Genomic DNA, 21292 nt, shown 5'->3' on the forward strand with positions numbered 1-21292 from the left:
GCTTATTAAACTGCTGTACTGGTTAGGCAGAACAATTTCCCAACATCAGCCTCTTATTTGCAGCACTTAAACCATCATGTCATGTGGAATATTTGATCCTTAGAATTGGAAACAGCTACAAACTATCTAATTCGTGCTGCTTTTTTAAAAAGAAGTTAATCAACAAGAAATCTGCCCCTGTTTGCTACTCCAGGGTGCGCACTTTATTAATCTCTTGTTTCAGTTCAGGTTTGTTAAATTTGAAACGTGCTGTAGTTCTGTGGTGTAAAGTGCATGCATGAAACTGGTCACTCTATCCCTATTCAATAAAGAAGTCTAAATCAACAAAGCTTGTAGATTCTGGGAAAGGAAGAACAATGGGTTTAAAGATGAAAGAGAACGAACCATATTTAAGGAAAGATTGGAAAGTGTGTTAGGAGAGACCATATGATATATTGAAGAGTGTGCTGCGTTGAAAACAGACCTGCAAATGAAGCAAGCAGCCTCTAGCCATCACCAAAGTGGTGGTTTTTCCAGAAAGCAAAGTTTTGTTTCAAGCCTTGGATTTCCATTGTCGAGTGAGTAGAGAGAAGGCTTGATAAATACTTCCCCTACAGCAACAGTGGATGCCTTGCAGAAACATTACTGGATTTCGTATAGATTAGAATCTATAGGGACTGTTGCCTGGAAAAGGGTATTTGAGTCTAGCTAAGAGGAAATCTTTTGGGAAGTGTTGTAAGACTAAAGTCAACTGTAATCTTGTGTGTTAAGTTTTTTTGTTAAAACATGTTTTAATTTAATACTTAAATTCTCCAAAAGTGGTATTGGATTTCTTACTCCTAATTTCAGTGCACATGCCATCGCTTAACAAAACACAAATCGCAAATTATGATAGCCTGATCATGTTTCCCTTTGGGTTTGGTCAGCCCAGCAATTACCAATATTATAACATGACACCAAACTGTGTTGGAACATCTGTTTTGAGGAGGATGCAAGGAGTCTTCAAGGGAGCTTGGACAGGCTACGTGAATGGGCTAGATTTGAAGCTATCCACTTTGGTAGGAAAAATACAAAAGCAGAGTGTTTCTAAATGGGGAGAGGTTGGGAAGTGCGGGTATCCATAGAGACAGAGTGTTCTTGTTCATGAATCACTAAGGGTTAACATGCAAGTGCAGAAAGCAGTTAGGAAGGCAAATGGTATGTTGGCCTTCATCCCAAGGGGGATTTCAGTACAGGAGCAAAGATGTCTTGCTGCAGTTGTATAGCACCTTGCTGAGGCCTCACGTAACGTATTGTGCAGTTTTGATCTCCTTATCCAAGGAGGGACATACTTGCCATAGAAGTAGTGCAATAAAGCTTCACCAGATTAATCCCTGGGATTGTTTTATGAGGAAAGTTTGAGACTTGATCTGTAATCCTGACTGTTTGGAAGAATGAGGGGTGACCTCATTGAAACTTACAAAATTCTTACAGGGTATGATAGGGTGAATGTAGATAAGGTGTTCCCCCTATCTGGCGTGTCTAAAACCAGGGAACATAATCTCAGGATGATGGGTAGGCCGTTAAAGTCCGAGATGAGGAACAATTGCTTCATTCAGAGGGTGGTGAACCTTTGGAATTCTCTACTCGAGGGCTGTGGAAGGTCAATCACTGAGTATGTCCAAGACAGAAATTGATAGATTTCTGGAGACTAATGACATCAAGGGATTTAGAGATAGTGCGGGGAAAAATGGTGTTTAGGTAGATGATCAGCCATGATCTAACTGAATGGTGGAGCAGGCTCAATGGCTTACTCATGTTCCCAAATTCCTAGGTCAAAATCCTGGAATTCCTTACCACAGCACCATGGGTGAATTATATACAGATGAATTGCAGAGCTTCAAGAAGGTGGCTCCCACCCGTTTCTCAAGGGCAATTAGGATGAGCAATAAATATTGGCCCTGCCTGCGATACCCACAACCAGAGAACAAATTTTTAAAGAACTCTCAGTCTTAGTCTTGATTTTGGTGCTCAGGTCTTGGAATGGGACTTGAAACCACAAACATTTGGCTCAACAAACACACTTCAAACTGCAAACAGACATCAGTGAATTCTATAAGCTCTGTACCTGCCCTGCTTAAAACCAGCACCGTCACTGTAAACAATTTAAACTGATTATGATCCATTTACCACACAGCTCTGGACGACTCAAAAAGGAATCCTAATGAATGAGCTGCAAGTTTGCGGTCAGTTACAAGAATTCTAAGCCAGCCACCCACCCAGTCACCTGAAATACTGGTGGCAATAGAAGCATTAGATTAATACAGCATTTACAAAACTGCTGGAAGCATTGATTAACAATTAGATACAAAAATCAAACAGGCTTATTGTATTTACTGCAAATTTCAATCTGGCAGAAGATGGTTTCTGCAACTTGCAAAGTACGGGTAACCACATTCAGTACACACATTTCTGTAATACATTTGTGACAACACAACTACTTTGCAATACAAAAGTACCAAATACACAAAGAAAAGAACAAAGAAGCACAGGAACAGGCCCTTCGGCCCTCCAAGCCCGTGCCGCTCTCTGGTCCAAACTAGACCATTCTTTTGTATCCCTCCATTTCCACTCCGTTCATATGGCTATCTAGATAAGTCTTAAACGTTCCCAGTGTGTGCAGTGAGTTGGTTATCTGGATTTCCCACTGAAACTGGCCGTCAAGCCAGAGGTCCCAAAGGGCAGGCGTCATGCCAAAGTTAATAGTTCAGGTTGATGATCTTTCATCAAAAACATTAGCCTCGTTTCTTTCTGCAAAGATGTTGCAAGGCCTGTTGAACATTTCCAGTATTTACTGCCTTTATTTCAGATTTCCAGTATCCAGTGTTTTTTTTCACTTTATGAAAGTCTGTGCCAGCATTTGTCTTTATGAGCTGTCGCACTTAACCCCACTCTCATCACTCCTCCGATCTTTTAATAATCAAACTATCTAATTTTCCGATAAAAAAGTTTCTGCTTCAACAGCTGATGGAGAACTTCACATTCTAACTCCCTCCTATCGAATGAATTTTAAACTCACCACTTCAAACCTCTTGTGGTGATTGAGATTAATTTGTTTTTTCATAACCGCCTCATTAACCAGTGGCAACAAGTAGTCACTATTCACACTTCATAATTTGAAGGCTTCTATCAGATTGCTCCAGAGCTTAAAACAATATTTTAAAGATGATCCAATTTACCTTTAGGTCAGTTTTTAGAATCCAAGGGACCTCCTTTCCTGTATCAGTACACTCACCCATTCCATAATGAAGCATCAGCCTCTTTCCCTAAAGCCCACCCAACACTTGCCATTGACCTGTGATCTTAAATTCACAACTCCGGTGCAAGGAACTGCTCCTCCAAAATATTCTTCTGTACATTGCCCCATGTTCCTGCTGTACTAGTTCATGGACTCTTTCTACACACAACAAAAAGTGGTTTCTTTCTCATGAAAGGTCACTTTAAATACATATTGTAGATGGAGGAAGTTTACAATTGTTCACCCGAATGGGAGAGCTTTATATTTAAGATAATGCACCAAAACACACCCAGCTTCCATTGATCTATTGACAGCTCCTTGCCTTCTTGATAATGAACTCAAAGCTGATGCCAGAACCTGCCAAAATCGGAGATATTTGATGCAAAGTTTTCAAAATTTGCATCACTGGAATACAGTCCGTTACTAAACACCACTCGGGCACTTAAATTTGGCTCCTGCAAACGCACATAACTGGATGGCTTCTCGGACATTTCATAGAGTGGCTAAGTGCCAGCTGTGGATTACAGCAGACAAGGATGGTTTGTGGAACCCTCAGGTCAAGGCATTTCAAATATTTCAACACATTTGCCTCCCAGTTGCTTGGACTCACTTGATAAAATGCTCACTTACACAGTAACGACAATGCTTATTGCATTCAAAGGTTTCAGTTACAACCTAGAGTGCTACGCAATAAGGATCTTAGCTCCTTAAATAGCAAAGACCAATCTTGTATTACTGTGCAGCAATCCAGACAAGGAATAGTTTAGAAATTGAATGGAATTACCAAAACAAAGAGTAACTATCGACCTTTTCCAGTCATGACATGGTCTAACAGAGCCGGCAGCAGTAAAAGACAAACAGTAGGGACTGTCTCAAATTCGATCAAACAGCAAGAAAATATTCCTAATGCGTAGCTATGATTATTCTTATATCTATGATTATTTTCAAAACATGTAAAGGCAATAAAATGCTGACATTTATAAAATGCTTCACTAGCAAGACCAAGACTGATTGCCCATTCCTGGTTGCCTGGTGTAGAACTTCAATATAACTGGATGGCTTCTCGGACATTTCATAGAGTGGCTAAGTGCCAGCTGTGGATTAGAGCAGGCAAGGATGGCAGATTTTCTTCTTTGAAAAGGACACTGGTCAACGTGTTGATTTTTTATGATAAGACAGTTTGAGGTCACATTTTTTATTTCTAGATTTTTAATCTAGCCGTACGGTAGCAGTGGTTAGCACTGCTGCTTCACAGCGCCAGGGACACAGGTTCGATTCCCAGCTTGGGTCACTGTCTGTGCAGAGTTTGCACATTCTCCCCATGTCTGCGTGGGTTTCCTCCGGGTGCTCCAGTTTCCTCCCACAGTCTGAAAGACATGCTGGTTAGGTGCATTGACCTGAGCAGGTGCCGGACTGGGGGAAATTTCACAGTAACTTCATTGCAATGATAATGTAAGCCTTACTTGTGACTAATAAAAAATAAATAGACTTTTAAAAATCGAGCTCAAATTCTCAAGTTGTCCTGGCAGGATTTTAAACTATGTTCTCGTGATTATTAACCCACATGTCTGGATTGCTAGCCAAATAATATAAGCATTACATCATCATAGCTCAAAGGTGGGTGCTTTGGCTTTCTTGAATCTTATGAGCAATGTTTAATGATAGACCGTTGCATACATCAGGCTACTGATGCTGAACCGTGTATTTGTTTTTAAAATAAAGATGTTTTTATTGGAAATTTTCTATTTTACATTTACCACAAGATGCAACAAATTCCCAAAATAGAGTACAGTAATTATTCCACATAAACATACAGAAAAGACCAGTGAATATTAATACAAATGACTCAAATTATTACAATTGCTGTAGTGGGATAACAGTAAAGCCATGAGTACATGGCCCCATGGTGCTCACCCTTTCCCACAAAGATAACAGAGACAGCTACACAACATACAGGATCCCTTGTGGGGTAACATAAAACAAACCAAGGTGTGGGATAGAGGGAAAGTTGGCCGATTGGATAGGTAACTGGCTGTCTGATCGAAGACAGAGGGTGGTGGTCGATGGAAAATTTTCGGATTGGAGGCAGGTTGCTAGCGGAGTGCCGCAGGGATCAGTGCTTGGTCCTCTGCTCTTTGTGATTTTTATTAATGACTTAGAGGAGGGGGCTGAAGGGTGGATCAGTAAATTTGCTGATGACACCAAGATTGGTGGAGTAGTGGATGAGGTGGAGGGCTGTTGTAGGCTGCAAAGAGACATAGATAGGATGCAAAGCTGGGCTGAAAAATGGCAAATGGAGTTTAACCCTGATAAATGTGAGGTGATTCATTTTGGTAGGACTAATTTAAATGTGGATTACAGGGTCAAAGGTAGGGTTCTGAAGACTGTTGAGGAACAGAGAGATCTTGGGGTTCATATCCACAGATCTCTAAAGGTTGCCACTCAAGTGGATAGAGCTGTGAAGAAGGCCTATAGTGTGTTAGCTTTTATTAACAGGGGGTTGGAGTTTAAGAGCCGTGGGGTTATGCTGCAACTGTACAGGACCTTGGTGAGACCACATTTGGAATATTGTGTGCAGTTCTGGTCACCTCACTATAGGAAGGATGTGGAAGCGCTGGAAAGAGTGCAGAGGAGATTTACCAGGATGCTGCCTGGTTTGGAGGGTGGGTCTTATGAGGAAAGGTTGAGGGAGCTAGGGCTGTTCTCTCTGGAGCGGAGGAGGCTGAGGGGAGACTTAGTAGAGGTATATAAAATGATGAAGGGGATAGATAGAGTGAACGTTCAAAGACTATTTCCTCGGGTGGATGGAGCTTTAAAACGGGGGCATAACTATAGGGTTCGTGGTGGGAGATACAGGAAGGATATCAGAGGTAGGTTCTTTACGCAGAGAGTGGTTGGGGTGTGGAATGGACTGCCTGCAGTGATAGTGGAGTCAGACACTTTAGGAACATTTAAGCGGTTATTGGATAGGCACATGGAGCACACCAGGATGATAGGGAGTGGGATAGCTTGATCTTGGTTTCAGATAAAGCTCGGCACAACATCGTGGGCCGAAGGGCCTGTTCTGTGCTGTACTGCTCTATGTTCTATGTCTAACTCAACATCCCAGAACCTCCAAGCAATAAAAGCAAAACTCAGAAAAAAGGGCAACATCAAAGATGTGACGTGTCAGCGTATGCTCTCATGCACAGGGACGAATAAGTCAAGGATTCATACACTTCACCTAGGCTCGCAACACAACAGAGCTCCCTCCTCTTCTGCCAAAGGCACTGATCAGGCTCCCCAGCACCAAAGAATTTAAACCATTCTCCACCAAGGAAACCCTACTGACAGAGAGGGGAAAAAACATCAAGGGGAGAGGTACGACCCTCCTCCTCCCGGCAAGAAAAGGGAAACCCACTCGGATTAACTATAACAAATCAGAGCCTATATCAACACTACACCTCCCCGGATAAAGAAAGGAAGCTCCTGAGAGGGGAGCATCAGGATTATCCAATAGACCCAGAGGCAGGTCTTTCAGCAAGCACTTTTGTAGGAAGGATACCAGGACAACAGTATAATCCTCACAAGCAACAGAATACTGCGTAGCCCCCCCCCCCCCCCCCCCATGAGGCAAACAGTCCAGAAGCACCCAGAATGGGACACCTTGGGGGAGGGCAACCTACTCCGCCATCTAACATATCCTCCAGCTGACCCGAACACAAACAGCCACTACCGCCCTAACCTGCTCAACGGGACACACTAAGGGCCAATAAGCCAAGAATATTCACATCACATTTGTACATTGCAAAAAAGCAAACTATCCCTTTCTCTAGGTACCGCAGAGGCACCGTTTATGCCCTGCTGGCTACGCAATTCGACCCATTTCGCCACATCAGACAAACCCTAACAACGGGATAATATACCCACCATGCATTTCATGAGTCAAGTAATCAAGTAACTATTGCCATCACTTACGCAGCCAAATCAAAGCAGAAGACCAACTTAACAAGGCTAGATGGCCAAGAATTTATCAGCTATAACTGGCATGCACCAGAACATAAATGCCCCATTCCAAAAATACCAGAAACACCAACAGTGTGGCATGGTGGCACAGTGGTTAGCACTGTTGCCTCAGTGCCAGGGACCCAGTTCAATTCCCGGCTTGAGTCACTGTCTGCGGAGTCTGCACGTTCTCCCTGTATCTGTGTGGGTTTCCTCCCACAGTCCAAAAGACTGGTTTGGTGCATTGGCCATGTTAAATTCTCCCTCAGTGAACCCGAACAGGCGCCGGAGTGTGGTAACTAGGGGATTTTCACAGTAACGTTCTTGCAGTGTTAATGTAAGCCTGTCTGTGACACAAATAAACTAAACTTGAAAACTTTCGTCAAAAACAAAGTCCACATGATCTGTCTGCACTCTCTCAGGAAACGAACAAGGATTCCGAAATCCCAGAACATCAAAATCACAACACCATCAATAAGGGATTCTTCTCACCCACAAGGACTTAAGGCCACACCAACCATCTCTGCACCAAACCACCTACCCACCACCCTGCTGTGGCACCATTTACCTTGCATATAAAGATAAAAGTACTAAAAATTGTACTCCCTCAGTGTAAATGCAAGGATTACAGCATATATAAAAAACAGGTAAATAATGCACAACCAATTCAGCATGTTCCTCAGCAGAAGGGAGACACAAACAATTAAACTACAGCCTCCCTCATTCCACCGCCAGAGCACGAACACCATCAGAAAGAAAAGACAGACAATCCTGATTTTCACAGTATAACAGGTAGCAAAATGCCTCTGTGCTCATACATTATACACCCTGTTGATTTGGAGAGGTGGTGCAGAAGCAGTGTGTCAAATTACACAAAAAACAGAAAATGCAGAGTGCTCTGACGAAGGGTCATCTACACTCGAAACGTTGGTTTTATTCTCTCCCCACAGATGCTGTCAGACCTGCTGAGATTTTCCAATATTTTCTGTTTCAGATTCCAACATCCGCAGTATTTTGCTTTCATCTTTTTTTCAATGTGTCAAATGACTTCCTTCGGTGCTGTAACAATTCTGTGACAGAGACAGACAAGTGCCAATAATCCAGACTGTGACAAGCAAAGTCTGCATTAATGCTTGAATAAAGGAAGCACTTGCCTGGATTTATATACTGTGTCACTTTGCAGTAAGGTCTTCCAGAAGCTGCTGGCGTGTGGTGATTAATAGAGGCAAAAAAAAACTGCCATTTTGTGTACATGGCTTGACAAAAATTTTGCATCCAATTGGCTACCTCACCCTGGATCCCATGAGATTTAACCTTATGCAACAACCTACCATTTTGACCTTGTCAAAGGCCTTGTTAAAGTCCATGTAGACATCAACTGCACTGCTCTCATCTACCTTCTTGGTTACCCCTTCACAAAAAAAAACACTGGCATGACAACTTGAAGGTGGTCGCTGATGACTGTGTTCACCATCAAGGAACAGATTGCTGATGACTGTGGAACCTGTTAATGTGAAGTTCTCAAGAACCTCTAGCATCACACTGTCTTTGCTAATAGATGGCAACATGAAAACTGCCTACATTATGACATTAGTCTTCCTGATGGTCAAACCAAACTCGAGGAATCAAACTGTGTATTTGCCACAGAGGGTGTTCCTTGGTTTGGAATGAGCGCGGCATTGTTGGTGTAAAGCAATTCGCTGATGGGGACTTGGTACACTTGTCTTAGACCTCTGGTGAACAAGGTTGAACAGCTCTGGCGTGAAGCCAGTTCTGGCATGTGGAGAACTTTAATAAAGGATGTACACTGTTCTGTTCACAAGTAGTGCTAATGGGTAAAGAAAAACCTTACATTTACATAGTATTTTTAGTTAGAGTAAAGCTGCTTCACACACGAGCAGAATCTGACCAAAGCTACCACCAAGCCAAAGGAGATTTAGGGGGATGGCTAGGAGAAATCATGAGTCAGAGTTTAAATGTGGAGAGCAAGAGATGTTTTAGGGATGGAATTCCATCATGGCCACCAGCGACAGAAAAAAAGAGACAGCTGCACAAGAGGGATGAGTTGATAGAACAAAGTAAAGTTTATTTATCAGTCATAAGTAAGGCTTACATTAACACTGCAATGAAGCTACTGTGATATTCCCCTAGTCGCCACAGTCTGGCACCTGTTCAGGTCAATGCACCTAACCAGCACGTCTTTCAGACTGTGGGAGGAAACCGGAGCACCCGGTGGAAACCCACGCAGACAGCGGGAATCGAACTCGGGTCCCTGGCGCTGTGAAGCAGCAGTGCTAACCACTGGGGGCGCGGGGGGGGGGGGGGGGGGGGGGGGGGGGGGAGGGGATTTTAAATTTGTAACTTTGGTGGATTGGGGGCCAATGTCAGCCAGCCAGCACATGGTGATGGAAACTTGGTGCGAGTTAGGATGACCTCAAGTTTATGGAAGGCAGAAAATGGGAAGCTGTCCAGAAGAAAAGTGTACAGGAACCATAGGATAACTTAAAGGAGAGTACAAAATGCACACAAAGGCTATCACTCAATTACAAAACTATGTTTCTACAAAACCCTCACATCATAAATTTAGTGCCCGATGCATTGTATCTGGTCAAAGTACTAAAAACTATTCAATTCAAGTTATGAAATGTTAATGTTTTGCGTTTACAGAAGGAAAGTTCCATTGGCACAAGTCAATTCAGACCGATGTGCTTCAGTGCAATGTTACATTGCTCAGATTCTTTGGTTCATTGAAACACTAATACAGATGCCTTTATACTCACAAGGAACTGATTGGGAGACTGGACACGTGCCTGTCAGTGGGATATTTTAAGTCACCCTAGACGCTCAAACTCCACACACAAAGGTCCTCAGTACTTGCTGCAGGAACATCGTGGTTGGATCACGCACAAGAAATACAGGAACAGTATTTATTGAAAGAATACAAATCTCTTTGGCAGCAGAAGCGGTCACTGCACAAAATGCAGCAAATAAAATGAAATAACTTTTGAAAAATTATTTGGATATCTTTCAGAGAGAGATTTTTGTTCAGAGGACCAAATGAAGAAAAATTAAGGAAAATACAGGCTTGAGATGTTGAACTTCACTCAGGATCCGAAGCATTCCATTATAGCATTTGAACAGCCAGTTTTTTGTCTTTATTTCCCAGCCAGGCAGATATTTTCAAGTATTTCTTCTTTGTAACAGCAGTTTGCATTAAGTTAATCTTCCATTTCCCCCACCCGCCTTCCCTGTATAGCTGGAAATTATAATTTTAAGTATAAAAGAAAAGGAGAAAATGCTGGAAGTACCTGGCAGATCTATAGAGGGAGGGAAAGAGATAACATTTTACCAGTTCCGGTTAAAAGTCTTTGACCTGAATGTTAAACTCTGGTCCTCTCTCTACAGGTGCTGACTAAACTGTTGAACATTTAACTGGAAGCAAAAACAAAGGAGCAGGACTCCAAAGAGGATTTTAAGAGGAGGGGGAGACAAGGAACAAAGATCCCAAAAGAATGTTGCATAGGACAATGATCAACTGGCTTACACTATTGTTATAGTGCAGTGACTGGCACATGTAAGGATAAAGGTCGGGACAACATTGTGAAAATGGCATAGAGCAAGATCGTGGCAGATGTTTAAAGCAAAATTTAAAAGCCAATTCATGGAGGCACACAACCCAATGTAATTATACTGTTTGGGGAATCTAATCAAAGAAACCATTAAGATGAATAAGAGGATTTATTTAGGACTAGTCAGAGGAGAGTGCAGCTTCATGTCAAGAGGGCATATTGTTACATGATTCAGTTACATGAGATCTGATGTGGAAAGAAATGCCTGCGTGTCATTACCATGTGGAGTCAGGTCAGGTATTAAAACCTCTACTGTAATGACAGCAGACAGTACAATCTGTGACAATCAGCATCTAGAGATGGGGAGCAAGACCCTTGGAGGAAAAGTAATCAAAATGAGTTAATTCTTGAAGCAATCGACAACTTGTCGGCTGCGACAGCTCAGTTAAAGTGATCACGGACAATCTCAAACAACATCAGGATTCAAGCCCCAGCTTAAGTGTCGAGACAATCACGGGAACTCCAGCAATGGGGAAATGACAATGACTTGAGCCAAAGATCAAATCAAACATCCAGAATAATCATGTGGGAGTTGTGTGAAATAGGGACGTTCCTTCATTGACTGCACAAGAAAGAATAAATCCAATCTCTCCCCACTCAGGAATCTTACAGCAAGGGTAGTTGAGAATAGGCCTAGCTGACAGTCGTTGACGCCCTACTTCAGAGTTTGATTGTTCTTTTCCCTATCCTCTCCGTAAACAATCAAGATGATTTATGCCACTTGTATAATCACACTAAATAACTATTCACATGAAACTATGTCAGAGCAATTTTAAAATCATATTTGCCAAATCAGCAAGAGACCCTGCACAAACATGCAAACCAATTATGTTTTTAAATTAATAATCCCTTTGCAGAATAAAAGGAAGGCCATTGCTGGCTACCTTCACTGTATAACCAAACCTAGCATGCTGCACATGATCCAATATAGAGGACGTGCAACTTAACCTTGTGAAGTTCAGCTGAAATTAGAAATAGAGCATGTTTTTAACCAAGCTCTAACACAACATTCACGCCTCTACACACAAAACACTGCAGCCTCTGAATCCTTGAAGGAATGCAACTAAAATCATTAAGGCAATGCAATATAAAACTAAATTATAATTACACAGATGCAAGTGCAGCATGGACAAAATAATTTGCGTTTTCCTATCAGATTTCAATTGCTGCAGTGAAGCAAAGTACACTTGAACTTTTGAAACAGAAAGTACTGAAGACAATTTAAATGGTTAAAGGTGTAACGTACTTTCATAAAATTATACATTTTGGGACTACTATAAATTCTTCCATCTTCACTTGTAAACTGCACAACAAAGGGCTAATGTCAGACACACGACCAGCGGGGTCGGCACGGTGGCACAGTGGCTAGCACTGCTACCTCACAGCACCAGGGACCCGGGTTCAATTCCTGGCTTGGGTGACTGTGTGGAGTTTCCACATTCTCCCCGTGTCTGCGTGGGTTTCCTCCCACACTTCAAAAATGTGCGGGTAAAGTTGATTTGTCATGCTGAATTGCTCCTTAGTGTTAGGGGGATGTCAGGGGGATTAGCAGGGTAAATGTGTGGGGTAACAGGGATAGGGCCAGGGTGGGATTGTTGTTGGTGCAGACTCAATGGGCCGAATGGCCTCCTTCTGCACTACAGGTATATGATTCTGTGAAATAGCCATGAATGAAACGACAAAAAATTTAGAAGTCATTGGCACTGAACATAGCAGCAATTAGCAAGGACGAAAGAAGTTTGAATTATGCAGCCAGAACAGAAGTCAGAGGAAGTTATGATCAAACTGCGTGATGAACATCATCTTCAGTTGGGTGCCTGGTTGCCAATAAACAGAACTCCCACTCACCTGATGAAGGGGCAGCGCTCCGAAAGCTAGTGGCTTATGATACCAAATAAACCTGTTGGACTTTAACCTGGTGTTGTGAGACTTCTTACTGTGCCAATAAACAAACATTGGAGGCAGTGCGGAAAAGAGCCACGAGGTTGACCACAGGTATCAAGAGCCCGAGGTACGAAGACAGGAGATTTGGGCTTTTCAGCCAAAAGAGACATCTAAGAGATGATTTTATGGAAGGATACAAACAATCTTCTCTTTAAGCTACATATTTGAGCAGCAATCCAAGGATTCCCAGATCCCAGCTCACACAAATGCCTGCCCCTCTTCAGTTACCATGCAACAAAAAAGAGGGAACACAAACTTAAACAAATTGCACATGCAATGCAAAAAAAAAAGATATATTGGATACAAGAGAGCACGGTTCCTAGAGAAATAGAATTGAAAAGCACACGTCATGTTATCGGTCAGAATATGCCTAAGAACGTCGTGCAGTGTTCTGGTCTCCGCATTACAAAAACAATGCAAGCATTGGAGAAAGTTGTATCTTCTACACTCTCAGTAAAGTCTGAGCAGGCTGGCATCCTTTTCTCTAGAAAAGGAAAAACTGCAAAGTGACCTTTAAAATGATGAAAGAGTGCAACAGAAAAGATGCTTCAACTTGACAGACAATTACTTACAAATCCAACAAGAATTTGAAACTCACTACCACACGGAATAATTGAGATGAATAGCATTTAAAGGGAGCTAGATAAGTCAGCGGGGGTGAAAGGACTCTAAAGATATATTGAAGGGTGAGATGAAATAGTACGGGAGGAGTTTTATGGACAGCGTGAACACCGGCATATACCGGTTGGCTTAAATGTGTGTTTACATCATACTTTACAGCAGGATGGGAACTGTAAAGATTAATTCTGAGAATTATGGGAGCAGAACAAATGACAGATTTAAACCAGTAACAATTAATTTTCGGACTGGCATGAGGAGCTTCTCAGAATAATTAATATTTGGAGCTTACTTTCTGGTGGTGAGGGAGGTGAAAACCCTTGTTATATTTTGGAAATCACTGGATGCTACATTCGGAACACTGGAGGGTGTATCTGAACGTTTAATACGGATTCAATGATCTTCCGTATTGATAATTATCCTTTAATCTCGTGATCAGTGAAATATGATACACTTAGGTTTCGTTTTGGCTTCAAAAAAAAACCAATGGAGGTGACTCATGCATTCCGTACTCAAGAATCCATCATGAAAGGAAGAATTGTATTTGAGTAACGCAGTACCGGATTTGTTTGGCATAAAGCTTACACTGATAGACGAGACCAGAATTTGAAATCAGTATTTATTTCTGAAAAGTGATCATTTTGTTAGATTTTCAAGGACAGTTGCAATCAAATTGTGGCACAGTGGTTATCACTGCTGCCTCTCCGCACCATGGACCCGTATTCAATTCCGGTCTTGGGTGACTGTGTGGAGTTTGCAGGTCCCCCCCCGCGCCCCCGTCACCATAGGTTTCCTCCCACAGTCCAAAGATGCGCAGGTTAGGTGGATTGGCCATGCTAAATTGCTCCTTAGTGTCCCAAGATGTGTAGGTTAGGTGGATTAGGGGCAAATACGTGGAGTTACGGGAATACAGTCTTGGTGGGATGCACTGTCAGAGAGTTGGTGCAGACACAGTGGGCCAAGTGGCCTCCTTCTCCACTGTAGGGATGGTATAAATTTTGAAGCAATGCACTCTGGGCAATTTTGTTGGCCTTTTTTAATAATGATGTATTGTAGTTGTTTACTGTTCAAAATTTTAACCATCTCCTTTTGTGCTGCAAGGCATGAACACGGTCTTTAGCAAGCCCTCCACTAATGCAGTGCTTCAGCCTGCCATGGGGAATTACAGAAAGCTGCCTAGATGGCCAGGCTCTGATTTCTTTTTCAAAAAAGGGCCAATTTTATAGTTTGCATCCTTAGTTATCAAATCTCTCCTTGGCCTTGACCCCTCCCTGACTCAGTAATCTCCTCCAGTCTGAGATCTCTTGTCGACATCACCCCTCTTCCAACTCTAGCTCCTTGTACATCCCTGATTTCCACTGCTCCACCATTGGCAGCCATACCTTCAGCTGCCTGCACCCCAAACCCTGGAATTCACTCCTTAAATCGCTTTCTCCTCCTTTAAGGCACGCCTTAAACCCTCCTTTTTGATCAAGCTCTCGGTCATCTGGCCAAAGATCTCCAACGTCAAATTTTGACAGCTAATGTCCTGAGCAATTTCGGGAAGTTATACAGTATTAAAAAGGTGTTAGATAAATGCAACTTGTTGAGATTAAATATTCACCCACGTCTCATTTGACAATGGCACAACACACCAACAACCTGCTCTCGCCATCTTGCGATCGCTCCTCAACCAGATCACTTCAATGGGCAGGAAAATATTGAATTGGGCTTTTCATTTATGCAACCACCCAGTCCATAATTGTATTTTAAAAAGGGAAATAGAATCTTTCTAAAGGGTTTCTTGGTATATGCATGATAAAAATGAATATGCTCACCCATTTGTATTAGACTCAGAGCTCCATATCGACTCTACAGCCTCCATTTTAGACTTCATTCTCATAGCTAATATTTATCTCCAACCAACATCAATAAAAAAAACTTGATCATTGTCTCATTTGCTGTCTATGGGAGCTTGCTGTGTGCAAACTGGCTGCTGCATTTTTCTATGCTACGAAAAGCATGTTTTTTCCTTTCTTAACAATGCTCAAAGAGATCTCAAAGTGTTCCAAAGTAATAATGTTTCAAAAACAGAATGCTCAATGGGTAACTGCTGCATAGAGATTTTCACTTTGCCCCGCGCCAAGTTAGCCAATTGTAGCCAGGGGTACTAAAATTGGCCTCATCAATCCTTGCCTTTGAGGGGCATGGGAGGCGGTGCGGGGTGGCGGAGAATTAGCTGCAATATATTAGCCCAGAGCAGGATATGAGAATCACTGCATCATTGTATTATTAGTTAAAACAGAACAGCTCCTTTACCAGCCAAGCAAAAACACAACTGCTCCTTTACCACCCAAGCAATGTTTCCTTTAAGTTGTGTGGCTATGCAACAACCCAAAAGACCTCACACGGGCCAGGCAGAGTCAACCATATGTGCAAAGAACATTTAAGGAGCTCATGCACTTAAAATGAATCACCCACACACACAAAATAAAGATCAGAGGGAACGTTGAGCTAAGTATAATTCAGTGAGCACAAGTCATCCTGCTGCTGAATCATGGGACTGACCATTTCTCACCTGAGCGTGACAGGACATTTGACTGTGGTGGGCATCATCTCAGATCCTGTCCACATTTGACTTTCATATTCTCACCTGGCAAGGGCACCAGATATAGATTAAGAGCAGGAATTCTACCTGATCTTGCTCTTCCTAACCAGATATAATGAAACAGATTGGAGTGCTCCAATTTCTGTCTAAGCTAATTTAGCACACAACTGACGAAATAAAGCCAACCTTAAGCCTGCATGACTGAATGGCATCTGAATCAAGATAGCCAATAAACAGAGAAGCAGCAAATAGGCCAAATCTACTTACCAATCCAGCTTTCCATTAGAAACTTACTCAGAGACAAAAACACCTGATTTCTCGAACAAAAATTAACATTCACCAGTGAACTAATATTGAAAAACAAACTGCAAATCGAAGACCTTGACCAAATGCATCCCTCCAAGAAAACAGGATCCCTTTTGTATGCAAACTGGTTGTCACATTTTCCTATATGACGACAGTCACCATTCATCAAATAGGATGTGAAATGCTTTGGACTTGGCATGAGGTACTTTATGAATACAGGTTGTTGCACATGGACAGATATTGACAAATGATGCACCCAGTCTGGAACTATTTACAGAACCTGAAAGTGTAGGAAGGCAATTTGTCAACCACCATAATTAAATGCCTCAATATTTTGGGAAGGATTGCGGTTTTACAAAAACCTACACAGAACAAACCTGACAGATTAGAGAATCGCAGGCTTTTTTGGAAAGGCTAACCAATTAGTCTCACCCCCCTACTTTTACCCCTGTAGCAATGCAATATTTTCCCTTTAAGTATTTATCCAATTCCCTTTTGAAAAAGTTTTAAATTGGCTTCCACTACCCACTTAGGTAATGCATTTCAAATGATAACAATTAGAGCCCATTTACTATACCCGCAAGGACCTAACTGCACATCAGCAGTGACAGGGGGCTGGGAAAGCACCAGGATGTGTTCACAGACATCCAGCACTGGGAGGTCAAATCGCCACCAGGGGAGTCAGCCAAATCGTAAAATATTACAAGTGCTGACATGCATCATGACAGCTGCTGGCTTGGATGGATTTAATTCACTGCAGAGTCTGCAACTGGGAAATAACTGCGACTTATTTTTGACGGCAGCCGTTTTGGAGGGGGGTTTGAATAATGCAAATTCTGTTCTTATCACAAGGGGAAGGCTGGGATGTTTAATTATTGGGGTGGCACAGTGGCTAGTACTGCTGCATCACAGTGCCAGGGACCCGGTGGGTTTGATTCCCAGCTTAGGTCACTGGCTGTGTGGAGTCTGCACGGGTTTCCTTCGAAACTTGGGCAGCACGGTAGCACAGTGGTTAGCATTGTTGCTTCACAGCTCCAGGGACCTGGGTTCGATTCCCGGCTTGGGTCACTGTCTGTGTGGAGTTTGCACATTCTCCTCGTGTCTGCATGGGTTTCCTCCGGGTGCTCCGGTTTCCTCCCACAGTCCAAAGATGTGCGGGTTAGGTCGATTGGCCATGCTAAAATTGCCCCTTAGTGTCCTGAGATGTGTAGGTTAGAGGGATTAACGGGTAAAATATGTAGGGATATGGGGGTAGGGCCTGGGTGGGATTGTGGTCGGTGCAGACGCGATGGGCCGAATGGCCTCTTTCTGCACTGTTGGGTTTCTATGATTTCTATGAGTGCTCCGGCTTCCCCTCTCAGTCTGAAGGACGTGGTTAGGTGCATTAACCCAAACAGGCACCGGAGTGTGACAACTTCATTGTAGTGTTAATGTAAGCCTTACTTAGAACATTACAGTGCAGTACAGGCCCTTTGGTGCTCGATGTTGCGCCGACCAGTGAAACCAATCTAAAGCCCCTCTAATCTACACTATTCCAATATCATCCATATGTTTATCCAATAACCATTTGAATGCTCTTAATGTTGATGAATCCACTACTGCTGCAGGCAGGGCATTCCATGTCCTTACTACTCTCTGAGTAAAGAACCTACCTCTAACATCTGTCCTATATCTCTCACCCCTCAATTTAAAGCTATGTCCCCTCGTGTTAGCCATCACCATCCGAGGAAAAAGGCTCCCACTATCCACTCTATCTAATCCTCTGATCATCTTGTATGCCTCTATTAAGTCACCTCTTAACCTTCTTCTCTCTAACGAAAACAACCTCAAGTCCCTCAGTCTTTCCTCATACGATCTTCCCACCATACCAGGCAACATCCTGGTAAATCTCCTCTGCACCCTTCCCAACGCTTCCACATCTTTCCTATGATGCGGCGACCAGAACTGTACACAATACTCCAAGTTCGGCCACACCAGAGTTTTGTACAGTTGCAGCATGACCTCATGGCTCCGAAACTCAATCCCTCTGCCAATAAAAGCTAACACACCGTATGCCTTCTTAACAACCCTATCAACCTGGGTGCCAACTTTCAGGGATCTATGCACGTGGACACCCAGATCCCTGTTCATCCACACTACCAAGTATCTTACCATTAGCCCAGTACTCTGTATTCCTGTTACTCCTTCCAAAATGAATCACCTCACACTTTTCCACATTAAACTCCATTTGCCACCTCTCAGCCCAGCTCTGCAGCTCATCTATGTCCCTCTGTAACCTGCCACTTCCCTCCGCACTGTCCACAACTCCACCGACTTTAGTGTCATCCGCAAATTTACCAATCCATCCTTCTATGCCCTCATCCAGGTCATTTATAAAAATGACAAACAGCAGTGGCCCCAAAACAGATCCTTGCAGTACACCACTAGTAACTGAACTCCAGGATGAATATTTCCCATCAACCACCACCCTCTGTTTTCTTACAGCTCGCCAATTCCTGATCCAAACCACTAAATCACCCTCAATCCCATGTGTCCGTATTTTCTGCAATAGCTTACCATGGGGAACCTTATCAAACGTTTTGCTGAAATCCATATACACCACATCAACCGCTTTACCCTCATCCACCTCTTTGGTCACCTTCTCAAAGAACTTGTGACTAATAAATTAACTCTACTGTAGGATTTCCATTCCACAACTCTTTCTCTGCAAATTGCCAAATAATTCTGCATATATCATTTCAGTTACAATGCAAAGGTGGTGAACAAGAGCCACTAGTTTGCTGCTTCAATGCAGGGGTACAAATTCTGTTTTCATTACATGGGGATGTTTGATCATTTTGAGGGATTTACTGGCAAATCTCCTCTGCACCCCTTTAGGAGGGGTCCCCCACCTCCTCCTAAACACTGGAAACCGAATAAGCTAGTAAACAAGAAAAGCAAAACACAGCGTATTCGGGAAGTCTGAAGCAGAAGATGCCTGCAATGTAAACTCAGCAGGTCAGGCAGCATCTATGGAGGGAGAAACAGATTTGAGGATTCAGGTGTTGATGACCTTTCTCATCGAAAGCTCCTCTGGTGAGAAAGGTCAATGACTAAAATGTTAACTTCTTGTTTCTTTCCCTCCAGAGATGCTGCCTGCCCTAATGGGCATTGCAAACATTTTCTGTTGTTATTACGCTTGCAAATAACACTTTGCAGTTTATAAGAGGTTGCAGTCTCCCCGAGTCCAGGACACAATGATGCTCTCTGCAGTGTGTGCCGGGCCCGCCCGCGCCGTTTTGTTTATTTTATCGCCCTCCCACTTCGCACTCACAGTTCTCTGACCCAGGCTGGAAGCTGCTGAGGGACGGCACTCGCCCGGTGCCTGCTGCAATCTACCAGGCCGTCGGCGCAGGTACACGGCGGAGGGCAAGCCGAGGAGGAGACGGCCAGGAGCAGGGCGGCCCACAGCAAGCGGAGACCGAGGCCAGGCGCCGCCATCTTAAACCCCACCGACCCAAACAAAACAAACCCAACCCGCCCGCCCGGCTCCAGCAGAAACCACACCGCCGCTGAACAATCACCCCCGAGCCCGGCCACCAGCTTCACTCCCACGCTCGGGGCCTCTCAGTGAACCGCGGCCGCCCGGAGCCCTGCGTCCCGCCGCCGACACAAAGCGCCCATTCTCAGCGGCGTCTCCCCCCTCCCCGCCCCCCACAAACCAGAGTCCCGCCCCCTCCAGGCCGCCATTGGTAAATCCTGGTCCCCGCCCCGGGTCTCCATTGGTCACAGCGGACGTCAATCTAATGACATCACCCAGATCCCGCCTCCGGGACCCGCCCCCCGCCCCGTGACGCAATCTAGATTCCGATTGGTCAGATTGCACGTCAATCATCCAACGGGCCCCGCCTTCTTAAAGGGGAATTACATATTTTCATGTTGCAGTTCATGAACTCAAATAGGAGCTGCACTGAGCTCATTCACGGCTAACCTTCCATCTCAACCGTACCATAGAATCCCTACAGTGCAGAAGGAGGCCCTTCGGCCCACCGAGTCTGCACCAACTTTCCAAGAGGGCAGGCATCTTCCCAGGCCCACCCCATTTTTGCACATTTAGCATGGCCAATCCACCCTAGTAAGAAGTTTAACAACACCAGGTTAAAGTCCAACAGGTTTATTTGGTAGCAAAAGCCACACAAGCTTTCGGAGCTCTTAGCCCCTTCTTCAGGTGAGTGGGAATTCTGTTCACAAACAGAGCATATAAAGACACAGACTCAATTTACATGAATAATGGTTGGAATGCGAATACTTACAACTAATCAAGTCTTTAAGAAACTAAACAATCCACCCTAACCAGCACGTCTTTCGGACTGTGGGAGGAAACCGGAACACACAGAGGAAACTCACGCAGACATGGGGAGAATGTGCTGACTCCGCACAGTAAGAAGTCTAACAACACCAGGTTAAAGTCCAACAGGTTTATTTGGTAGCAAAAGCCACTACCAGATAAAACTGTTGGACTTTAACCTGGTGTTATTAGACTTCTTACTGTGTTTACCCCAGTCCAACGTCGGCACCTCCACATCATGACTCCGCACAGACAGTGATCCATGACCGGAATTGAACCCAGGTCCCTTGCGCTGTGAATCAGCAGTGCTAAACACTGTGCCACCCACTGTGCTGCCTTGTACCTTCCATCGCTATTATTATGTCCTTTGATTCCCTTAGACAACTTCAGATTGGTTCAATGAATGTTGGGACCATGTCTCATTCTGTTATGTGTTGGTATTGGAGGAGATGCTGAAGGATGCTTTTCCTTGTGAGAAAGGCTGGAACTAAAGACACAGTTTGAATAAGTGACCTCCCATTTGAGATGGAGATGAGAAGAATTTTTCTTCCCAGAAGGTTGTCAGTCTTTTCTTCATCAGAGTGCAGTGGAGACAGAGTCATTGAATAATGTAAAGCAGAGAGAGATAGATTCTTGACTAG

At 43.6% G+C, this 21292-nt stretch overlaps 1 protein-coding gene across 2 annotated transcripts in view; it reads right to left on the reverse strand.

Annotated features, from left to right (window-relative positions):
* Positions 1-19909, reverse strand: part of LOC144511760 (leucine-rich repeats and immunoglobulin-like domains protein 2) — an 84510-nt gene extending 64601 nt beyond the window's left edge. The window contains exon 1 of one of the 2 annotated variants that reach the window (XM_078242009.1): positions 19638-19852. In XM_078242009.1, coding sequence (XP_078098135.1) covers positions 19638-19804 — 167 coding nt within the window. In that variant the 5' untranslated portion in view covers positions 19805-19852. Of the gene's footprint in view, positions 1-19637 lie in introns of both variants that reach the window. The other variant, XM_078242010.1, reaches the window with a different exon arrangement.
* Between the last annotated feature and the right edge of the window lie 1383 nt (positions 19910-21292).

This window comes from Mustelus asterias, chromosome 25 (genome assembly GCF_964213995.1).
Source record: "Mustelus asterias chromosome 25, sMusAst1.hap1.1, whole genome shotgun sequence".
Classification (NCBI taxonomy): Eukaryota; Metazoa; Chordata; class Chondrichthyes; order Carcharhiniformes; family Triakidae; genus Mustelus; species Mustelus asterias.